The 21,891-nt window shown below is 46.1% G+C and overlaps 2 protein-coding genes across 2 annotated transcripts in view; both read right to left on the bottom strand.

Moving 5' to 3' along the window:
- The window catches only part of LOC138666771 (zinc finger protein 585A-like), a 128,926-nt gene that overhangs the window by 103,467 nt on the left and 3,568 nt on the right, over positions 1 to 21,891 (bottom strand). Inside the window, exon 2 of the mRNA XM_069754944.1 lies at positions 21,100 to 21,261. Within this exon, the coding sequence (XP_069611045.1) occupies positions 21,100 to 21,117 (18 nt within the window). The 5' untranslated portion in view covers positions 21,118 to 21,261. The remainder of the gene's footprint in view (positions 1 to 21,099; positions 21,262 to 21,891) is intronic.
- Positions 5,757 to 11,477, bottom strand: LOC138665376 (uncharacterized). The gene is made up of 6 exons (XM_069752805.1): positions 9,536 to 11,477; positions 9,386 to 9,475; positions 9,104 to 9,190; positions 8,812 to 9,022; positions 7,077 to 7,234; positions 5,757 to 6,961 (listed from the first exon to the last, which is right to left on the bottom strand). Exons 1-6 carry the CDS (start codon positions 9,578 to 9,580, stop codon positions 6,875 to 6,877), a joined length of 678 nt encoding a protein of 225 aa, XP_069608906.1. The 5' UTR covers positions 9,581 to 11,477; the 3' UTR covers positions 5,757 to 6,874.

Below are 21,891 nucleotides of genomic sequence, written 5' to 3'. Positions count from 1 at the left end.
TATATATATATATATATATATATATCTATGAAAGTATGGTGCTGCTGTAATACCACTGACCAGAAAAATCATCTTCACAGATCATTTTTACCAAATGATGAACACCATCTAAAAGAAAAACTCTAACAGCAATGAGGGGAATTGCTGCGGGGGGGATGTGTAGAAAGGTAAGGGGAGACGCTGATGGGGGACGCGGGGAGATAGGGGGACAAGGGGAGATGGGGAGACAGGGGGACGAGGGGAGACAGGGGGACGAGGGGAGATAGGGGGACAAGGGGAGATAGGGGGACAAGGGGAGACAGGGGGACGAGGGGAGACAGGGGGTGCATACTAAAACCCTATGTGCCAAATTAACCTATGCCTATGGTAGATATTTTAGTCGTATTCATCTATACCTATGCCTATTTTAGATTTTTTTTTTACCATTTCATTTTCTTAATTTAGTTTTCCTTTCCACTTCACTCCATTTGAAGCAGAGTAACCAATTTATTTACATATGTATTTATTTGACATAAAGTTGCAATACATGAATGTAGGGGTTACATTTTTTGGAAACGGAAAAACGGTTTTGAGCTCCGTTTTTTTTATTGGAATTAGTTCATATTAGTACAACAAGGTTATCTTCCAAGTTTCATTAGGATCTTTTTAGGGATTCAGTCTTTATGCGCCATATTCTTCCATACCTATGCCTAGTGTGTTATCACGGTTGGAAACGGAAAATCGGTTTTGAGCTCCGTTTTTTTTATTGGAATATGTTCATATTAGTACAACAACGTTATCTTCCAAGTTTCATTAGGATCTTTTTAGGGATTCAGTCTTTATGCGCCATAATCTGCCATACCTATGCCTAGTGTGTTATCACGGTTGGAAACGGAAAAACGGTTTTGAGCTCCGTTTTTTTTATTGGAATATGTTCATATTAGTACAACAACGTTATCTTCCAAGTTTCATTAGGATCTTTTTAGGGATTCAGTCTTTATGCGCCATATTCTTCCATACCTATGCCTAGTGTGTTATCACGGTTGGAAACGGAAAAACGGTTTTGAGCTCCTTTTTTTTATTGGAATATGTTCATATTAGTACAACAACGTTATCTTCCAAGTTTCATTAGGATCTTTTTAGGGATTCAGTCTTTATGCGCCATATTATTCCATACCTATGCCTAGTGTGGTATCATGGTTGGGAATGAAATAACGGTTTTGAGCTCCGTTTTTTTTATTGGAATATGTTCATATTAGTACAACAACGTTATCTTCCAAGTTTCATTAAGATCTTTTCAGGGATTCAGTCTTTATACACCATAATCTGCCATACCTATATCTATGGTAGTTTTTTTTCTAAAGTTGAATTTTTTTAATCTATTTTTCCTTTCCACTTCACTCTATTTAAAAATAAATTAGCGGAGGTTAAACTTTAATTGCGTTTTCAACAAGGCAAACCCATACATTTCTATATAGTAACTTTAAATTTGAAATAAACACTGAATCCCTAAGAAGATCTTGATGAAACTTTGAAAATAATTTTGTCATTAATATGAACTTTTTCCAGCAAGAAAAACAGAGCTTTAGGCCGGCGTCACACTCAGCTTAAGATAATACGGTCCGTATATTACGGCCGTAATACGCTGAAAAGTCCCCAAAATAGTGGTCCGTAGCTCCTCCGTAGGCAGGGTGTGTCAGCGTGTTTTGCGCATGGCATCCTCCGTATGTAATCCGTATGGCATCCGTACTGCGTGTTTTTCTCGCAGGCTTGCAAAACCAACATACAAGGATATACAAGGGATCCATGTGTTAAAAAAAACAAAAAAAAACATATATATATATATGTCAGTAGACACATATATGTATATATATTAATATTTCATACAGCGCGAGATAGCTTTAAAGCCGGTAATTCAATTACCGGCTTTTGCTATCTCCTTCCCAAACCCGACATGATATGAGACATACAGAAAACCATCTCATATCCCCATTTTTTTTGCATATTCCACACTACTAATGTTAGTAGTGTGTATATGCAAAATTTGGGCGTTCTAGCTAGTAAAGGGTTAAATGGCGGAAAAAATTGGCGTGGGCTCCCGCGCAATTTTCTCCGCCAGAGTAGTAAAGCCAGTAACTGAGGGCAGATATTAATAGCCTGGAGAGGGTCCATGGTTATTGGCCCCCCCTGGCTAAAACCATCTGCCCCCAGCCACCCCAGAAAAGGCACATCTGGAAGATGCGCCTATTCTGGCACTTGGCCTCTCTCTTCCCATTCCCATGTAGCGGTGGGATATGGGGTAATGAAGGGTTAATGTCACCTTGCTATTGTAAGGTGACATTAAGCCAAACTAATAATGGAGAGGCGTCAATTATGACACCTATCCATTATTAATCCAATACTAGTAAAGGATTACAAAAAAACCCCATTATTAAAAAGTATTTTAATGAAATAAAAACAAAGGTTGTTGTAATATTTTATTCTACGCTCAATCCATCTGAAGACCCTCACTCTGTAACAAAGAAAAAAAAAATAAACCAACAATATACATACCTTCCGAAGATCTGTAAGGTCCCACGATGTAAATCCATCTGAAGGGGTTAAAATATTTTACAGCCAGGAGCTCTGCTAATGCAGCGGTGCTCTTGGCTGCAAAACCCCGGGGAATGAAGGTAAAGTAGGTCAATGACCTATATTTACCTTCATTTGCGGTGAGGCGCCCTCTGCTAGTTGTTCCTCGAGCGTGGGACGTTACAGATCTTCGGAAGGTATGTATATTGTTGGTTTATTATTTTTTATTTGTTAAAGGGCGAGGGTCTTCAGAAGGATTGAGCGTAGAATAAAATATTACAACAACCTTTGTTTTTATTTCATTAAAATACTTTTTAATAATGGGTTTGTGTTTTTTTTAACCCTTTACTAGTATTGGATTAATAATGGATAGGTGTCATAATTGACGCCTCTCCATTATTAATTTGGCTTAATGTCACCTTACAATAGCAAGGTGGCATTAACCCTTCATTACCCCATATCCCACCGCTACACAGGAATGGGAAGAGAGTGGCCAAGTGCCAGAATAGGCGCACCTTCCAGATGTGCCTTTTCTGGGGTGGCTGGGGGCAGATGTTTTTAGCCAGGGGGGGGCCAATAACCATGGACCCTCTCCAGGCTATTAATATCTGCCCTCAGTCACTGGCTTTACTACTCTGCCGGAGAAAATTGCGCGGGAGCCCACGCCAATTTTTTCCGCCATGTAACCCTTTAATAGCTAGAAAGCCCAAATTTTGCATATACACACTAGTAACATTAGTAGTGTGGAATATGCAAAAAAAAAGGGGGATATGAGATGGTTTACTGTATGTAAGCAGGTCTCATATCATGTCGGGTTTGGGAAGGAGATAGCAAAAGCCGGCAATTGAATTACCGGCTTTAAAGCTATCTCGCGCTGTATGAAATAATAATATATATACATATATGTGTCTCACTGACAGAATAGGTATATATATATATATATATATATATATATATATATATATATATATATATATATACCTATTCTATGTGTACACACTTATTCTACCTATTCTACTGTAAGCTGTCAGTGTGATTTTACTGTACACCGCACTGAATTACCGGCTTTTCTCTCTAACACCGCTGTGTATTTCTCGCAAGTCACACTGCTGGTCCGTGTGTAATCCGTATTTTTCGGGCTTCCACAGACTTTCATTGGCGTTTTTTTTTTTGCGCAATACGGTGACAAACGCAGCATGCTGCAATTTTCTATGGCCGTAGAAAGCCGTATAAGGCTGCTTTCACACATCAGGTTTTTTGCTGGATGCCGGATGCGGCGTCGCGCCGCATCATCGGATCCGTTTTTTTAAAAGAAACCGGAGGCAACCGGATGAGCCAGATCCGTTTTTTTACCCGGATCAGGTGTCCGGATCCGGCGAAAAAACGGATCCGGCTCATCCGGTTGCCTCCGGTTTTTCCGTTTTTTTACGGATCCGGCTTTAAAAAACGCCCCCTGAAAGGCTAAAAAGGTGATTGGCCGGCTGAAAACTATATATACAGTGTTCTTAACATCTGTGACGGGTTGGAGAAGAGCAAGATACAGAGCAAGATGGATGGCATTATTGCAAAGATTCTGCAGAACAACGTGGACTTCATTACAGAGGCGAATCGATTAAAAGCTATTGTGATTGAGAAAGAGGAAGAGAGACAGCGTGTCATGCGTCTGCGACAACGCCGTTTGTGGATCCACCCCATCACGGCACAGAGAATGACCTGGGGAGTCTTTTCAAAGTTGTATATGGAGCTTCAAGGTGACCCTGAAAAGTTTTTCAGCTATGTTCGGATGAAAGCGGAGAACTTTGATATATTGGTGGAGCGGGTTCAACATCTGATAAGAAGGAGTGATACCTATTGCCGATTCTCCATTACCCCGGCTGAGCGTCTGATGGTCACTCTTCGGTAAGCATTCTTTTGAATCAACTTTTGTTGTGGACTCTTTATTTGATATTTTGAATTTGTAGTAATTTCTGCCTTCCATTTCTTCACAGATTCCTAGCAACCGGTGAATCCCTGTCTTCCCTACATTTTCAATTCAGACTGGGCATTTCCACAATATCAGGAATAGTGAGGCACACTTGCAGTGCACTGTGGGACTGTCTGCATGAAGAATACATTCCACATCCCACAATGCAGACATGGTTGGAAGTAGCTGACAGATTCCTGGAAGTGTGCCAGTTTCCAAATTGCTTGGGTGCGGTGGACGGGAAACACATCTGTATCGTGAAACCGGCTGGTTCTGGATCTCCGTATTTCAACTACAAGAAGTACTTTTCCATCGTGCTGATGGCCATCGCCGATGCGGATTACAAATTTGTAGCGGTGGACATTGGGGCGTATGGCCGTTCTAATGATTCGCAAGTTTTCAAACTGTCTTCTATGGGGCGGCATTTATATGGACAAACCTTTCAATTCCCTCCCCCCCCCCCCCCCCCCCAAGACCACTGCCTCAAACCTCTGTGCCACCAATGCCATTTGTATGTGTTGGGGATGAAGCTTTTCAGCTTTCAGAGCATCTTTTGAAACCCTACTCCAGCCGTGGTTTAACCAATACTAAAAGAATTTTCAACTACAGACTCACACGTGCAAGGAGAATGGTGGAGTGTGCGCTTGGGATCCTAACCGCCAAATGGAGAGTTCTCCTGACATCCATAAACTTGAAGACAGACACTGTGGATGAGGTAGTGGAAGCGTGTGTTGTCCTACACAGTTATGTTATATCTGAGGAACAGCTTTCCATTGAGGACCACTCTGCCGAAACCACCTTGATGGATTATAGCAACCAGACATACAGAAGTTCTGCCACAGTTTCCAGAATACGGGATCACTTTGCAGAATATTTTATTTCACCCCAAGGAAGAATACACTGGCAGGATGATAGAGTTTAAACACTTTGTATGTACCTAGTAATAACTTTAACATTTACCCATGTTGTGTACCTGTTGTTTTTACCTTACCCATGTTGTGTACCAGTTTGGTTTTTACCCTCATGTTGCGTACCTGTTTGGGTTTACCTTTTACCCATGTTGCGTACCTGTTTGGGTTTACCTTTTATCAATGTTGGGTACCTGTTTGAGTTTATTTTTAAACCAAGATGTGCATCTGTTTGGGTTTTACCCAAAGTACTACTGTTACCAATAAACCTTGTTTAACAAAAGTGTTATTTGTCCCTAATGAATAAATACAAGAGAGTTTTCAACCAAAAAGTTTTATTAACATAATTAAACAACATGCTAAAAAAAGGGGTAACTAAATGTTTTCATACGTCGGGGTGGAGATACTATCGGAGGCACTGTCTGATAGGGACACTTCGACAGTGGGAGTGTGGAAAGAGGAATGTGATGGTGGTGGAGAATGTTCAACGGTTAGGGGTGAAGGAGTGGAGAAAGCTATTGAGTGGGTGGACAAGAAAGTGGGATTGGGGTTAGAAATTTGGTAGGATGGAGGGGTGTAGGAAATGTTTTGTGAGGACTGGGTGGCAGAATGAGTGATGTGTGTAGAAGATGTTTGGGAAGAGGGTGATAGAGTCTGTTGGAAGTGGGCAGGGAGAGGAGGCGAGGATGAAGTAGATGTGAAGTTGTATGGGTCGGGATCATCATATGGGTGGGAAGTGGCACGGGCGGGAGGCTGGTGGTGTGGCTGGTGGGAAGGGGCACGGGAACGCTGAAAGTGTTGTGGCTGTTGGGATGGGGCACGATGTGGATGATGGCGAGTTGGGCAGGATGGGGCAAGGTCAGTTTGGCGATACGGGTCAGGAGGATGGTACTGGCTGTAATGGTGGACAGTGGAGGAAGGGGGGCCAGTTGGAGGATGGTTGGAAAGACTATCTGCTCTAGAGGCAATTAGCGCTAGAGTAGACTGGCAGGATTCCATTACTTGCATCTGCTGAGAAGTAGATAGCGTCTCCATTTGCTCAAGCACCGACTGAAAAAAAGTGTTGTTCGGTGACTGTTTTGCCTCTGAACGCATCGTTACCAGAAGTGTATGCATCTCGAGCATACTTTTATTTATGAAACTGAATCCTGCAGCCATTTGCTCAGACAAAACTTTCAGACAGTTCTGGAACGATGCGTTCAGGTGCAAGAACTCGGGAGCATAACTATGTACCTGACCCCTCTGGCGAAACCGCCCCGATGCTACAGGTGTACTAGAGGTGGCTGCAGCAGAGGGGTGGGGTACAGGAAACGCTATGCTCTCACCAGCAGCTACATGCAATGGAACCGGCCAGGATGCTCCAGCGCTCGTGGATGGGAAAGAGGGATCAGTAGAGTGGGAAGGTGCAGAGTGGGAAGGTGCAGAGTGGGAAGGTGCAGAGGGTTCCTCACTGTCAAAGTGTCCCTCGGTGGCGGCCTCCTGAGGGATCGCCCCAGAAGTGTTCAATTGTGCTGCAGGCTCCCGAGTGCTCCCAACGGTACTGTGGAAAAAGAGAGAAACAAACAATTAATATACTGTCATTGCATGGCCCTGGCTGAAAGAGCAAAAGAGGTTAGACATGTAAAACATTAGTGCATGTGGTGGGTAATATTTACCTTCAGGTGACCATCGTTGACCTGAGGAACGACAGGGCCCTTGCGTATTTGTACGTGCTCCTGCGTCCTCCAGATCCACTCGGGGGCCCGCATCTCTTTATTGAACTCCTTCTTAAAGCGATCCCTGATCGGCCGCCACCTTTTCACAATCCGCTCACCTGTTAAAAAAGGAGAAAGACAACTTGGTTAGAAACAGCATTTTAGAAATCGCTGTTTGACGAACTAATATGGGGGGGGGGGGAACCCAAGGTTTAAACAAGAAACTTTGCAGAGGCCAAAGGCGGAAGGGGGCTTGGCGCTCCCTAACCCTTGGGTATATTTTTTATCAGCACAATGCCAGCATATTGGAGGATGGGGGGAGGAGATGGGAAAGGGGCAATTGCCCAGTAGTTTGAGTTATTTGATGGGAAAATGGCCTCTGGGTGAGAGTTTGGAAGGGGGGCAATTTTTGAAACTGGGTTCTCGGTTTCCTACTGTTCTCCTAATTCATAAGGTATGGGAAAAAGTTAAACACATTAGGGGTGTCACAGGCCTTACCAAATACTCACCTATATGGGATAATATAAACTTACAAGAATTTAAGCAAATGGAAGGATATGGGCCATGGAGAGAGGCAGGAATTAGAAAGATGGGTCAGCTAATGGGTCAAGGGAGACTCAAGTCATTCGTGGAGTTACAAACAGAATTCCAGTTATCACATTTAAATTTATATCATTATAAAAGATTTCATCATACGTATCGGTCGCAATGTCGGAGAAAACTTATTGAGATCCAGATTGATATCACGCTGGCTTCCATTTTGGAGAACAGCGGGACAAGGGGGGCAATTTCAGAAGTGTATAGAGATTTATTATTCACCTTTCTAGCCAAACATCCCATCAAGTCTAGAGTGAAATGGGAAGCTGAACTGGGAGAGATAAATGATGATAGATGGGAATCTATTTTAGAATATGTGACTAAGATCTCTATGAGCGAACCTGGGTGGATGTCTCAATTATATGTGATTCATAGAGCTTACAGAACTCCCGATAGACTGTTCAAGATGGGTTTGAGGTCTGATTCCGAGTGTCCACGATGTTCGCAGGAACAGGCAGACATGTTGCACATGCTGTGGCACTGCCCCAGATTGTCCGCCTTCTGGACAGTTGTATTGAATCGGATTGAATTGGTATATAGGTGTGTCATTCCCAGAGACCCTTTGGTCTGTATATTAGGTTATGTGGAAGAAATAGCAGCGGTAACTATGGTTAAACTGGCGATTGCTAGACTGTTATTCATAGCAAGGAAATTGATAGCTCGGTTCTGGATCAGGGAGGACCCTCCGACTAGACGAGACTCTTACGCAGGCGGACCATATAATTTTATTGGAAAAAAGTATCTATACTAAGAGAAATAAACTAGATGTATTTCAAAAGATTTGGCAGCCATGGATAGAATTGGATTAGAATTGTGGGGAGGATGCATAATGGTATAGATGATGTTCATACTATACAATTGTATTTGAATTGGGGAAGGAATATCGGATGGGAATTTGGGAAAGCATTAAAGGGGTCTCGAAGGGGGGGGAAAGGGAGGGAAAAAGGGGGGGAGTTATGTTCATAAAATATATGATTATCTGTGAATAACAGCTTGATGTCATTTGTTATCATTGATTTTCCTTAATAAAAATTTATCTGATTAAAAAAAGAAACAGCATTTTAGAATGCATCACCAAAACTGAACTGAGGATACTTACGTTCTTGAATCTGGGCCTGAACATCAAGGTCCTCCCACCTCGGTATCAGTTCACAGCAGATTTGCTCCCAGAGTCGACGGGTCACTGAGAGATCAGCATGGCGGCGGTCACCCATATTCCACAACGGCTCCCTGTCTCTGACAAGATCGATGAGGAGGTCAATATCAAGGCCGACCTCCTCACCGTCCGAATCTGGAGCACGCTGTGAAACCTGTTTGAAAAGGGGGAAAAAAAATTAACAACAAATTTGAAACATTGCTAACCTCCACCCAAAAAATAACAAAAAACCTACACAACGGCGGCCGCCACCACGTGAATGTCGCCGACGACCCTGGGAGCCACTGTAAGGACCTATTGCTTGGGCACCAGATTCAGAACTCTAGAAGAGAAAAATAAAAAATGATGTGCTTGTTGGTAGCCATTCTATGTGTTGTGTGCCATGTGATATATATGTTTTGTATGTGTTGTGTGAGGTTTGAAAGTATCAGTTTCTATGTATTTTGTTGTAAGAATCTAGTGTTATGTTTTGTGTGTAGTGTAGGGTGTGTTTCCGCAATACATCACAGATACATACCAATTGTGAGCCCTCTCCGTGTGTTTCTCCACCCCTTCCCTCATCTTCGGGGACCACCTCTTCTCCTGGGGAGTCAGCCTCATCAGCTTCCTACGATGAAAGATAAAGAAATACATGATACACACACACACACCTTAGGTTCATACTTACCTCTGTGCTTTGACGGCGAGGAGGAGGAGGGCTCCCCGAAGACATGGCTGCAGGCTCTGGGCTCTGTGGCAGGCTCTCGGCTCTGTGGCAGGCTCTGGGCTCTGTGGCAGGCTCTCGGCTCTGTGGCTGGCTCTCTGGCAGGTTTCTGGCTCCTTCCGTCGTGGCAGGGTGTTGGCTCTTCTGCTTTTGGGCTGGAAATGGCTGAAGGCCTCATGGCCCTGCTTTATATATAGTCCAGGGGGCTGATCAAAGTTTTTTGAGCATGCTCATTGTAAAAAGCCAGATCCGGCTGCCGAATCCGACTTTTTCCGGATCCGGCGCTTTCCGGCGTCCATAGACATGCATTGTTGTAAAAAGCCGGAAAGGCCGGATCCGGCCTTTCCGGCTTTTTCGCCAGAGACAAAAAACGTTACAGTAGACGTTTTTTCCAGACGCCGGAATCGACTTGACGCCGGATCTGGCATCAGACCGGAAGGAACGCTGGCCGAATCCGGTTTTCTATTCCGTTTTTTATCGGAAGAGCCGGAATTCGCCTGAAACAAAAAACCTGATGTGTGAAAGCAGCCTTATACTGATCAGTAAAATACGGCAGATAGGAGCAGGGGCATAGAGAATAATTGGGACATTTGTTAGGCGTGTTTTACGGACGTATTTTATGCGCTCATACGTCCGTAATACTCGCTAGTGTGACGCCGGCCTTACACCGCTGCGTATTTCTCGCAAGTCACACTGTTGGTCCGTATGTAATCCGTATTTTTCTGGCCCCCATAGACTTTCATTGGCGTATTTTTTGCGCAATACGGTGACAAACGCAGCATGCTGCGATTTTCTACGGCCGTAGAAGACCGTATAATACGGATCAGTAAAATACGGCAGACAGGAGCTGGGCCACAGAGAATCATTGTACCGTATGCAATCCGTATTTTCTGCACCTCTCATACGTCCGTAAAACACGCTAGTGTGACGCCGGCCTAAGGCAAACATTTTCGAGAAAGATAAACTTAGGGATTCACTGTTTACATTTCAAATAAAGTTATTATATAGGAATGTATGAATTAACATTGTTGAAAACAGAATTACATTTTTAAGCTCTGTTTTTCTTGCTGGAAAAAGTTCATATTAATGACAAACTTATTTTCAGAGTTGCATCAAGTTCTTCTTAGGGATTCAGTGTTTATTTCAAATTTAAAGTTACTATATAGAAATTTTACAACCAAGACACAGAATGAACAGTGGACGGCACTAGAGAAGCACAAATCAGTATGGACCTTGACTCTTTGAAGGATATCCGAAAAACACACAGGTGGCACGACTGCTCTGGGTGTGCGGTGCTTTGCACTGATCAGCAATCCACAGTAAATTAAATGAAACAAGAAAAGAACACAGTGCGGCACTCACCCTTTTGAAGCTGTGTAATCGTGCTCTTTATTGGAGAAAAATATATAAAACATCCGTTAGGACTTCAGGTCTGCAGGAGGGTGCGGAGGTGGAGTGTGGACGACGGCCGTTTCGCACGGTATGTGCTTCAACGGGTCCAGTATATATAGAAATGTATGGGTTTACTTTGTTGAAAACGCAATTAAAGTTTAACCTCCGCTAATTTATTTTTAAATAGAGTGAAGTGGAAAGGAAAAATAGATTCAAAAAATTCAACTTTAGAAAAAAAACTACCATATGCATAGGTATGGCAGAATATGGCGGCACATAAAGACCGAATCCCTAAAAAGATCCTAATGAAACTTGGAAGATAACGTTGTTGTACTAATATGAACTAATTCCATTAAAAAAAACGGAGCTCAAAACCGTTTTTCCGTTTCCAACCGTGATAACAATGGAGGCATAGGTATGGAAGAATATGGCGCATAAAGACTGAATCCCTAAAAAGATCCTAATGAAACTTGGAAGATAATGTTGTTGTACTAATATGAACTTATTCCAATAAAAAAAACGGAGCTCAAAACCGTTTTTCCGTTTCCAACCGTGATAACACACTAGGCATAGGTATGGAAAAATATGGCGCATAAAGACTGAATCCCTAAAAAGATCCTAATGAAACTTGGAAGATAACGTTGTTGTACTAATATGAACTTATTCCAATAAAAAAACGGAGCTCAAAACCGTTTTTCCGTTTCCAACCGTGATAACACTGTAGGCATAGGTATGGCAGAATATGGCGCATAAAGACTGAATCCCTAAAAAGATCCTAATGAAACTTGGAAGATAACGTTGTTGTACTAATATGAACATATTCCAATAAAAAAAACGGAGCTCAAAACCGTTTTTCCGTTTCCAACCATGATAACACACTAGGCATAGGTATGGCAGAATATGGCGCATAAAGACTGAATCCCTAAAAAGATCCTAATGAAACTTGGAAGAGAACGTTGTTGTACTAATATGAACATATTCCAATAAAAAAAACTGAGCTCAAAACCGTTATTCGTAATACTTACCAAAGTGATGATGGGAGAGCCTGGTGTTGCAGCTTGACTTCAGATATTCCCCAGCTAGCATGTCCACTTAGGCCTCTTTCACACTTCAGTTATTTGGCGTCAGTCACTACCGACATAGTGACGGATTGACGGATCCGTCACAATTGTTGTAAAAACGGTTCTAACGGATCCGTTTTTTTGACGGATCCATTACTTGGGGGTTGTCTGGGAAAAGTATCTTCTTTTTGGAGCATGCGCAATTGAAAAAACGGATTGGAGCGACGGATCTGCCGAAAAAACGGTTGCGGCGGATCCGTCGCCCATTCTATGGAATGGCGGACGCGACGGATCCGTCGCGATCCGCCATTTCGGCGTTGACAAAAAATGTTTCAATGTCCGTCTATTTTCAGAAAACGTCCGCCAAATTTCGACGGATCCGTCGCATGGCGGATGGAACGGACGACCATCCGTCACTAATGCAAGTCTATGGGAAAATAATGGATCCGTCAAAAAAAATTGACGGATCCGTTATTTGAGGAAAATGGCGGTTTTAGACTGACGCCAAATAACTGAAGTGTGAAAGAGGCCTAACTCTGCATTCTGTGGTTGCTGGGTACTGGATGTGTGAGAGGAGGCTTTATAAACTATCTCATGGTAGACAATATTAGGCTAGGTTCTCATTGTGTTACGGCAATCCGTTTAGCGCTAAGCGCTAGCGGATTGCGCTAACGCAATGTCTTTTTAGGGGTCGCGTTAAACGTCCCCGCTAGCGCTAGCTGCAAGCAGCGTCCGAGGCGCGCCACAAAAGAACGGCACATCGCTAGCGCGTGCCGAAAATGGCACGCGCTAGCAATGCGCTTTAACATTGTTGGCAATGGGAGCGCTAACAGACACGTTGCACGGCGTTAATTTCGCTGTGCAACGCTGTCTGTTAGCGCTCACCCGAAAACGAAATGAGAACCTAGCCTTAATATTATCTCATTCAAAACATCCCCCTCCCTCTCTCAGTTCAGGTACACAGAGAAGGGAGTTGTAAGGCTATGTGCACACGTTCAGTAAAAACGTGAAAAAAATACTTACATATGGTTCCCAATCATTTCAATGTAAATCCGCAAAACTTGTGCAAATGTTGCGATTTTTTTCCGCAAAAAAAAACATGTTCATTAATTTTGCGGAATCGCTGATTTCCCGCACACTGTAAAAAATCTACCATAGGTATAGACAAATATGACTAAAAAAAAATCTACCATAGGTATAGACAAATATGACTAAAAAAAAATCTACCATAGGTATAGACAAATATGACTAAAAAAAATCTACCATAGGTATAGACAAATATGACTAAAAAAAAATCTACCATAGGTATTGTCACGATATGGTATGAAATATCATAAGTAGTTCTCTAGCCTGTGTGGGCTAAGCCCCCCTTCTTGGAGCAACAGTTTGTAGCTGCAAATTCCTTCTCTGAGAGTATGGGGGAAGAGAGGTTTTATTGCTCTGGGGTCGTAAATTCCAGGCTCAGAGGAAAGTCCCTCACCCCTCCCACATTCTCTAGTTCAAACTGGAAAAGTGGCTCCAAGATTCAGGAAAGATTCTTTGTTTAGTTTTTGTTAGATATTAGGCAAACGATTTAAGCTAGAAATACGAAAATATATATTAGTAGTCTCACTCGGTGTAGGTACCCATCCCTTTAAACTCGGGTTTCTAACTCCATCTGGTAAAGAGGTAGGGATTTATCTGTAAATATGTATCCCAGTTAGGACATATTTGATCTCATTAGAATGCTCACGTTAATCCGAGATGATTGATGGGTTTTTTAGGACGCTGACATGTTTTGTAGTGAAGTTATAGAAATCAGAGAGAATAGTTTAAAGTTTAGGCAGAATGTAGAGAGAGGAGGGTCTGGATAAACCAGCCTTTCTGTGATGTCACAGCCTTAATGTTTTAAGGGTCTGGCAGGCTCTGAGGAGTCACTTTTTGCTGATTTCTCCTTCTGGACTGCTTTGTCCTATTGTCCTGGAAGAGCTGGTACATCCCATGGACTGGGATGTATGGAAACTGCACTAGCCTGGATGCCTGCAATGCTTTTAATATGTGAGTGTTATCTTTTCTCATTTATTCCCTTTATGTTATAATTACCCTTGTACATATTTGCAATTGTCTCATGTATAACATCTTTATAAACTATTTTTGATAACGCACTGCCTAGTTATTTTGAATGGGATATACTATTATATATTAGTTCGTTCTCCTGCTCTAAACTGTACCCTAAGTCTCTTGAAGGGAAAATTCGCTACTGTTACTGTTGAGTTGGGTTAGCTTCGGACCCGTTTAATCGAAGCTGGTGGCAGCGAAAGTGTGCTGACGGTTGGATTATGCTGAAGCAACTGCGGGTTTGATAATTATTGTTCCTGCCTGTGTGGGAGTAGTTATCGCGTCGCTGCAGCGTGCCCAATAGCCAGTACATAGCAGGCAGCCTTTCTGGCGACTAATTACCCAGGGTGCAGTACCTAATCTGACCTGAGAGTAAGGGGGGCGCCAGAGAGCTGCAAGTGTTAAGTGGAACTGTAAGCGGGATATACATAAATCCCTGCAGTTCGTGGTATATAGAAAAGCAGTGGGATACCTAGAATAATCCCCTGCTGTAAACTAAGAGGTCAATAGCCTTGTGTGTGGTTTTTCATCACATTGTTAGCAGTGGAGGGATAACTAAGATAAGCCCCCCTGCACATGTGATAGCCGTCTGTTGGCCTAAAGTCACCCTGATCCGTGACGTAGGGGTGACGGTCACGGTGTGAATCCTGACCCAGTGGTGACAGCGGTCAGGGGAATCGTGACAATTGGTGGCAAGGCGGTGGGATATCTTAGAGCATTAGTGATTTGGTTTGAATAATCATTCCTCTCACTAAAAACTTGCAGAAAGTTCTTGCGAGGACTCTGCGCAAATAAGTTTGGAGAACGAACTCAGTGCTTTTTAGTTGTGAGACAATTGCGTACTGGTAATTATCCCTTCCCTTTCTCTTCGTTTTTCTATCCTATCTTTTATTTGGCAACCATGGTTGTGCTGGGAGAAACCTTCTATGAGCAGCAGACCAGAGACACCCTTGTTGCCTTATGCAAGTCATAGCACATTGACTTTGCAAGCAAAAACAAAGCCCAACTGGTCGCAGATCTGGTGCAATGGGAAGCCGCTCGAGACCAATCTCAGAGCTCAGAGGCCGCAGAAGCCAGCACCAGCGAACATGAGGCTGCAGCAGAGGTCCAACCACTGAATACGGGCCCTACTGGCAACCAGGGGGGCGCAGACCTCCTCCTGCAGCTGGCTCTGCAACAATGCTCCGCAGATGAGGTAGAGAGACGTCTGCAGCTGATCCAGCAATACCAGGAGCGAGCTGAGAGAGAGGCCCAGGCCCAGCGAGCCGAGAGAGAGGCCCAGCGAGCCGAGCGAGAGGCCCAAGCGGAGCGGGAGTACCAGCTGCAGTTAGCCCAACTGCAAATGCAGGGGTCGTCCCAGTCCAGCCGTGAGCCCAGCAGCGCTCAGATACCTAAGCCCCGGCCCGATCACTTTCCTGTTATGGAGAAGGGCGGGGACTTGGACACTTTTCTGCAGGCCTTTGAGAAAGCCTGCAGACAGTACCGACTGCCTACCGATGAATGGGCACGATACCTGACACCAGGGCTGAGAGGCAAAGCTCTGGAGGCGTTTGCTGCCCTCCCTCAAGAACAAGATGGTGACTATGAGGCCATCAAAAAGGCTCTGATAGCCAAGTACCAGCTTACACCCGAGGTGTACCGTAGAAAGTTCCGGACCCTCCAACGTGGCCCACACGACAGTTACAGTGATGTGGTGCATGGACTGGGGACCCACTTTGACCAGTGGACCCAAGGACTGTCAGTGACCACCTTTGCGCAGCTGCGAGACCTGATGATCAAAGACCAGTTCTTTCATCTTTGCCCAGCTGAGGTGCGACAGTTCGTGATGGACAGAGAACCCAAAGACGTGACGAAAGCAGCACAGATTGCCGATGCCTATGAGGCCAACCGTAGATCGGAAGTGCGGAAGCCAGTCACCACCAGCTGGAGAGGGGGTAAGCCTGCAACCAACGCCAGTACCCCTGCCAGCCAGCACACCCGAGGTCCTGGCCCTGTGGCCAACAGCACCAGACCTACCACCGAACCTCGCGCGTGTTACACCTGCAAGCGGCCTGGGCATATCAGTACCTTCTGTCCAGACAGGCCGAAGAACCCCCCAGCCAAGGCCCCAGGGCCTAATGCAGCAGTTCTTTTGGTGGGTGGTGTGGTTGGGAGGGTGTGTGACAACGTACAGCCCGTCACTGTGGGGGGCCATGTTGCTACAGGCCTCAAGGACACCGGGGCTGAACGAACCCTCATCCGACCCGAACTGGCGGCCCCTGAAGAAATCATTCCGGGGAAAACCCTAACTGTCACTGGGATTGGGGGCATCAGCTGTCCCTTACCGATGGCCCGGGTTTTTATTGATTGGGGTGCTGGGAGCGGGGTGAAGGAAGTGGGGCTGTCTGATAATTTGCCCACTGATGTTTTGTTGGGGACTGATTTGGGGAGGATGTTTGCATACTACGTTCCTGACACCCCTCCCCAATCTACTAATAAGGGTAACGTTAACCCTGATGATGATGATGATGGGAAATCGCATGTGTTACCTGACCATGCTTTACCTTGTAATGATGCATCTATTAACCATTTTTTCCCTAGGATTGATGGCGAAAATGTTGTACCTGTGCCAACTGAACCTGATAATGATTTTTCTGTGAAGGTTAATGTGTCCATAGGTACAGGCGTGCCCAGCCCCGTCGCTCTGCGGAGTGAGACGGCTGAGGAACCCCTAGCAGGGGCAAGTGTCGGTGCTACAGGAAATGGGGAGAAGCATGGGAACCGTGAGAAAGGTGATGCCATGAAATTGACCAGTGCCACCGAGGAAGGTAACTGGCCCATAAGTAGCACTGCCCCTGGAGTGTTGGGGGTGGATGGGGAGGTAGAGCCCATAGCAGCGCCGGCTGATGGGTCTGTAGAAACCCCCGGGGAGACAGCCTACGTAGCTGCTGTCACACGCAGTCAGAGTGCCCGGAACGCAGATAACTGTCTGCCTTCCGGACCCTCCTCAGTCATCACTGTGACTGAACCAGAGGTGGACCCAGAGCAGGTCCAAGAGGGTTCCCGTGGGGAAGGGACCCTGACGTCGCTTCTGGCTTCCCCTAGCCAGGAGTTTCAGGCCGCTCTGCACACAGATGCGAGCCTAGAGAGTTTGAGACAACTTGCCGGGACGCCCTTCTCCGAGACTGATAAGGAGAAGGTGTTCTGGGAACAAGGAAGGTTGTACCGGGAGACAGTACCCGGAGAATCACAAAAGGAGTGGTTGAGGGAAAGACAGCTGGTCGTCCCGCAGCAATTCCGGGGTGAGTTGTTGCGGATTGCCCATGAGATCCCGCTAGCTGGACACTTGGGGATCAGCAAAACTAAGGCCCGGCTGTCTCAACACTTCTATTGGCCTAAGATGGGGACAGATGTGTCAAACTACTGCCGCTCCTGTGTCACCTGTCAAAGGGTGGGGAAAGCGGGGCCTGCTATTAAGGCTCCCCTGATCTCTTTGCCAGTGATAGAGGAGCCTTTCCAGAGGATCGCGGTGGACATTGTGGGCCCGCTGGCCGTCCCCAGCAGCTCTGGAAAGCAATACATCCTTACTGTGGTAGACTATGCTACCCGGTACCCAGAGGCAGTAGCTCTGTCGTCAACTAGGGCAGATAAGGTGGCGGATGCCCTGTTGGCCATCTTTTCACGTGTAGGATTTCCCAGGGAAATGCTTACTGATCAAGGGACCCAATTTATGTCTCGCCTAATGGAGGCTCTCTGTAAGAGAATGCAGGTGAAGCACCTGGTATCGAGTGCGTATCACCCACAGACCAATGGCTTGTGTGAACGCTTCAATGGTACCCTCAAACAGATGCTACGCATGCTGGTTGAGACTCAAGGGCGCGACTGGGAGCGGTACCTCCCACACCTGCTGTTCGCTTACCGAGAGGTTCCGCAGGCCTCGACGGGGTTCTCCCCCTTCGAGCTCCTGTACGGCAGGCGAGTTCGGGGACCCCTTGGGTTGGTAAGAGAATCCTGGGAAGAGGAGCCGAACCCTTCTGAAGTGTCCATAGTGGAGTATGTCATGCGCTTCCGTGACAAGATGCAGACCTTGACGCAGTTGGTGCATGACAACATGACGCAGGCTCAGGCTGATCAGAAGCACTGGTACGACCAGAACGCCCGGGAGCGGACCTACCACGTGGGTCAAAAGGTGTGGGTGCTGGTCCCTGTACCAACGGATAAGCTTCAGGCAGCCTGGGAGGGCCCGTACGTCGTCCACCAACAGCTCAACCCGGTCACGTACGTGGTCACGCTTGACCACGCTCGGGGTAGGCGAAAGGCCTTTCACGTCAACATGATGAAGGCTCATCACGAACGTGAACCTTTCGTCCTACCGGTCTGCAGCTTACCCGAAGACGGGGAGGAAGACACCCTCCTGGACTTGCTGGCCCAAGCCAAGGCCAATGGGTCCATCGAGGATGTGGAGGTAAGCGCCTTGTTAACTGAACCCCAGCGGGTGCAGTTGCAAACCACACTGGAACCCTTCCGGGTCGTATTCTCCAACCGACCTGGGAGGACTGAGTTAGCAGTCCACGAGGTGGACACCGGGAATCACGCCCCACTACGGCGAACACCCTATCGAATCTCTGACCAGGTGCAGCAGACTATGCGCCAAGAGATCGATGAGATGTTACAGCTGGGGGTGATTCGACGGTCAAAGAGCGCGTGGGCATCACCTGTAGTTCTCGTGCCAAAGAAGGACCGGACCACCCGGTTCTGCGTGGACTACAGGGGGCTCAACGCCATCACAGCCTCGGATGCGCACCCAATGCCGCGCATGGAGGAGCTGCTTGAGAAGTTAGCTGGCGCAGATTACCTAACAATAATGGATCTGAGTCGAGGATACTGGCAGATTCCCCTGAGCCCCGAGGCGCAGGAGAAGTCCGCCTTTATCACGCCCTTCGGACTGTACGAGTCCACGGTCATGCCCTTCGGCATGAAGAATGCCCCTGCCACTTTCCAGCGGATGGTCAACCTCCTGCTTCAGGGACTGGAGACGTACGCCGTGGCGTACTTGGATGACATTGCCATCTTCAGTCCCTCCTGGAAGGAACACCTGCAGCATCTCGAGGAGGTGCTCAGGCGAATTCACCAAGCAGGACTGACTATCAAGCCGGGAAAGTGTCAGATGGGCATGAGGGAGGTTCACTACCTGGGAAACCGGGTAGGCGAAGGCACCATGGAGCCAGATCATGGCAATGGTGATGGGTTGGCCCACCAGGGTGAACCTGCTGAGGTGCGCATGGAGGAGAACCATCAGGTCCTGCCTCCCTAGCGCACACCAAAAGGGGGAGGTGTCACGATATGGTATGAAATATCATAAGTAGTTCTCTAGCCTGTGTGGGCTAAGCCCCCCTTCTTGGAGCAACAGTTTGTAGCTGCAAATTCCTGGCTTTCCTTCTCTGAGAGTATGGGGGAAGAGAGGTTTTATTGCTCTGGGGTCGTAAATTCCAGGCTCAGAGGAAAGTCCCTCACCCCTCCCACATTCTCTAGTTCAAACTGGAAAAGTGGCTCCAAGATTCAGGAAAGATTCTTTGTTTAGTTTTTGTTAGATATTAGGCAAACGATTTAAGCTAGAAATACGAAAATATATATTCGTAGTCTCACTCGGTGTAGGTACCCATCCCTTTAAACTCGGGTTTCTAACTTCATCTGGTAAAGAGGTAGGGATTTATCTGTAAATATGTATCCCAGTTAGGACATATTTGATCTCATTAGAATGCTCACGTTAATCCGAGATGATTGATGGGTTTTTTAGGACGCTGACATGTTTTGTAGTGAAGTTATAGAAATCAGAGAGAATAGTTTAAAGTTTAGGCAGAATGTAGAGAGAGGAGGGTCTGGATAAACCAGCCTTTCTGTGATGTCACAGCCTTAATGTTTTAAGGGTCTGGCAGGCTCTGAGGAGTCACTTTTTGCTGATTTCTCCTTCTGGACTGCTTTGTCCTATTGTCCTGGAAGAGCTGGTACATCCCATGGACTGGGATGTATGGAAACTGCACTAGCCTGGATGCCTGCAACGCTTTTAATATGTGAGTGTTATCTTTTCTCATTTATTCCCTTTATGTTATAATTACCCTTGTACATATTTGCAATTGTCTCATGTATAACATCTTTATAAACTATTTTTGATAACGCACTGCCTAGTTATTTTGAATGGGATATACTATTATATATTAGTTCGTTCTCCTGCTCTAAACTGTACCCTAAGTCTCTTGAAGGGAAAATTCGCTACTGTTACTGTTGAGTTGGGTTAGCTTCGGACCCGTTTAATCGAAGCTGGTGGCAGCGAAAGTGTGCTGACGGTTGGATTATGCTGAAGCAACTGCGGGTTTGATAATTATTGTTCCTGCCTGTGTGGGAGTAGTTATCGCGTCGCTGCAGCGTGCCCAATAGCCAGTACATAGCAGGCAGCCTTTCTGGCGACTAATTACCCAGGGTGCAGTACCTAATCTGACCTGAGAGTAAGGGGGGCGCCAGAGAGCTGCAAGTGTTAAGTGGAACTGTAAGCGGGATATACATAAATCCCTGCAGTTCGTGGTATATAGAAAAGCAGTGGGATACCTAGAATAAGCCCCTGCTGTAAACTAAGAGGTCAATAGCCTTGTGTGTGGTTTTTCATCACATTGTTAGCAGTGGAGGGATAACTAAGATAAGCCCCCCTGCACATGTGATAGCCGTCTGTTGGCCTAAAGTCACCCTGATCCGTGACGTAGGGGTGACGGTCATGGTGTGAATCCTGACCCAGTGGTGACAGCGGTCAGGGGAATCGTGACAGGTATAGACAAATATGACTAAAAAAAAATCTACCATAGGTATAGACAAATATGACTAAAAAAAAAATCTACCATAGGTATAGACAAATATGACTAAAAAAAAATCTACCATAGGTATAGACAAATATGACTAAAAAAAATCTACCATAGGTATAGGTAAAATCTACCATAGGCATATGCATACCTCCCAACCGTCCCTCATTGTGCGGGACTTTCCCGGATTTGACTCTTTGCCCCGCTGTCCAGCGCAGGACGCTCTGATCCCGGGAGACAGCAGGAGAACTCCGTCACACCCCCTTTTGTTAGGCCACGCCCCTTCCCCATGTTCCTGAGTCTCCCAGCGTCACTGGTGAGAGAGGGAGAGAGAGGGGACACTTCTAGTTTGAGGTAACAGCCAAACACAGCCTGGGTGCCGGCAGCAATGTAAGCAGCAGAGCAGTGTGAGTGGACTGGAGCTGCTGATTATAATGCCTGGCTAGTGTAATCGTGCGTGGAATGAGTGGGGCTGAGCAGGGAGGGACGGACACACTCACAGCCTCTGTGTGCCTGGGCTGCTCACTGCTGTGTTATCTGCAGATCAGTGTGAGTGAGATCGATGACTGACATGTCTGTCTCCCTGGGAGAGGGTGACAACACAACCCTATTGTGGCTGCTATTCCCCCCGCCCCTATACCCCCCCCCCCCACACACACATAAAAAGGGCTAAACCAAAGCCCCTGTGACAGTCTGACACTGTAATGTAGCAGAGCCGTGTGTGTGTACAAGGTGTGTGAATCGGAGCAGCGTGTGAAAGGTGTATGGAGCAGAGTCGTGTGTGTAAGACGTGTACGGAGCCGTGTGTACGAGGTGTACGGAGCGGAGCAGCGTGTGTACGAGGTGTGCGGAGCAGCGTGTGTGCGAGGTGTACAGAGTGGAGCCGTGTGTGTGCGAGGTGTACGGAGTGGAGCCGTGTGTGTATGAGGCGTACAGAGCGGAG

This window comes from Ranitomeya imitator, chromosome 2 (genome assembly GCF_032444005.1).
Source record: "Ranitomeya imitator isolate aRanImi1 chromosome 2, aRanImi1.pri, whole genome shotgun sequence".
NCBI lineage: Eukaryota > Metazoa > Chordata > Amphibia > Anura > Dendrobatidae > Ranitomeya > Ranitomeya imitator.
This window is presented reverse-complemented; position numbering and strand designations above follow the sequence as displayed.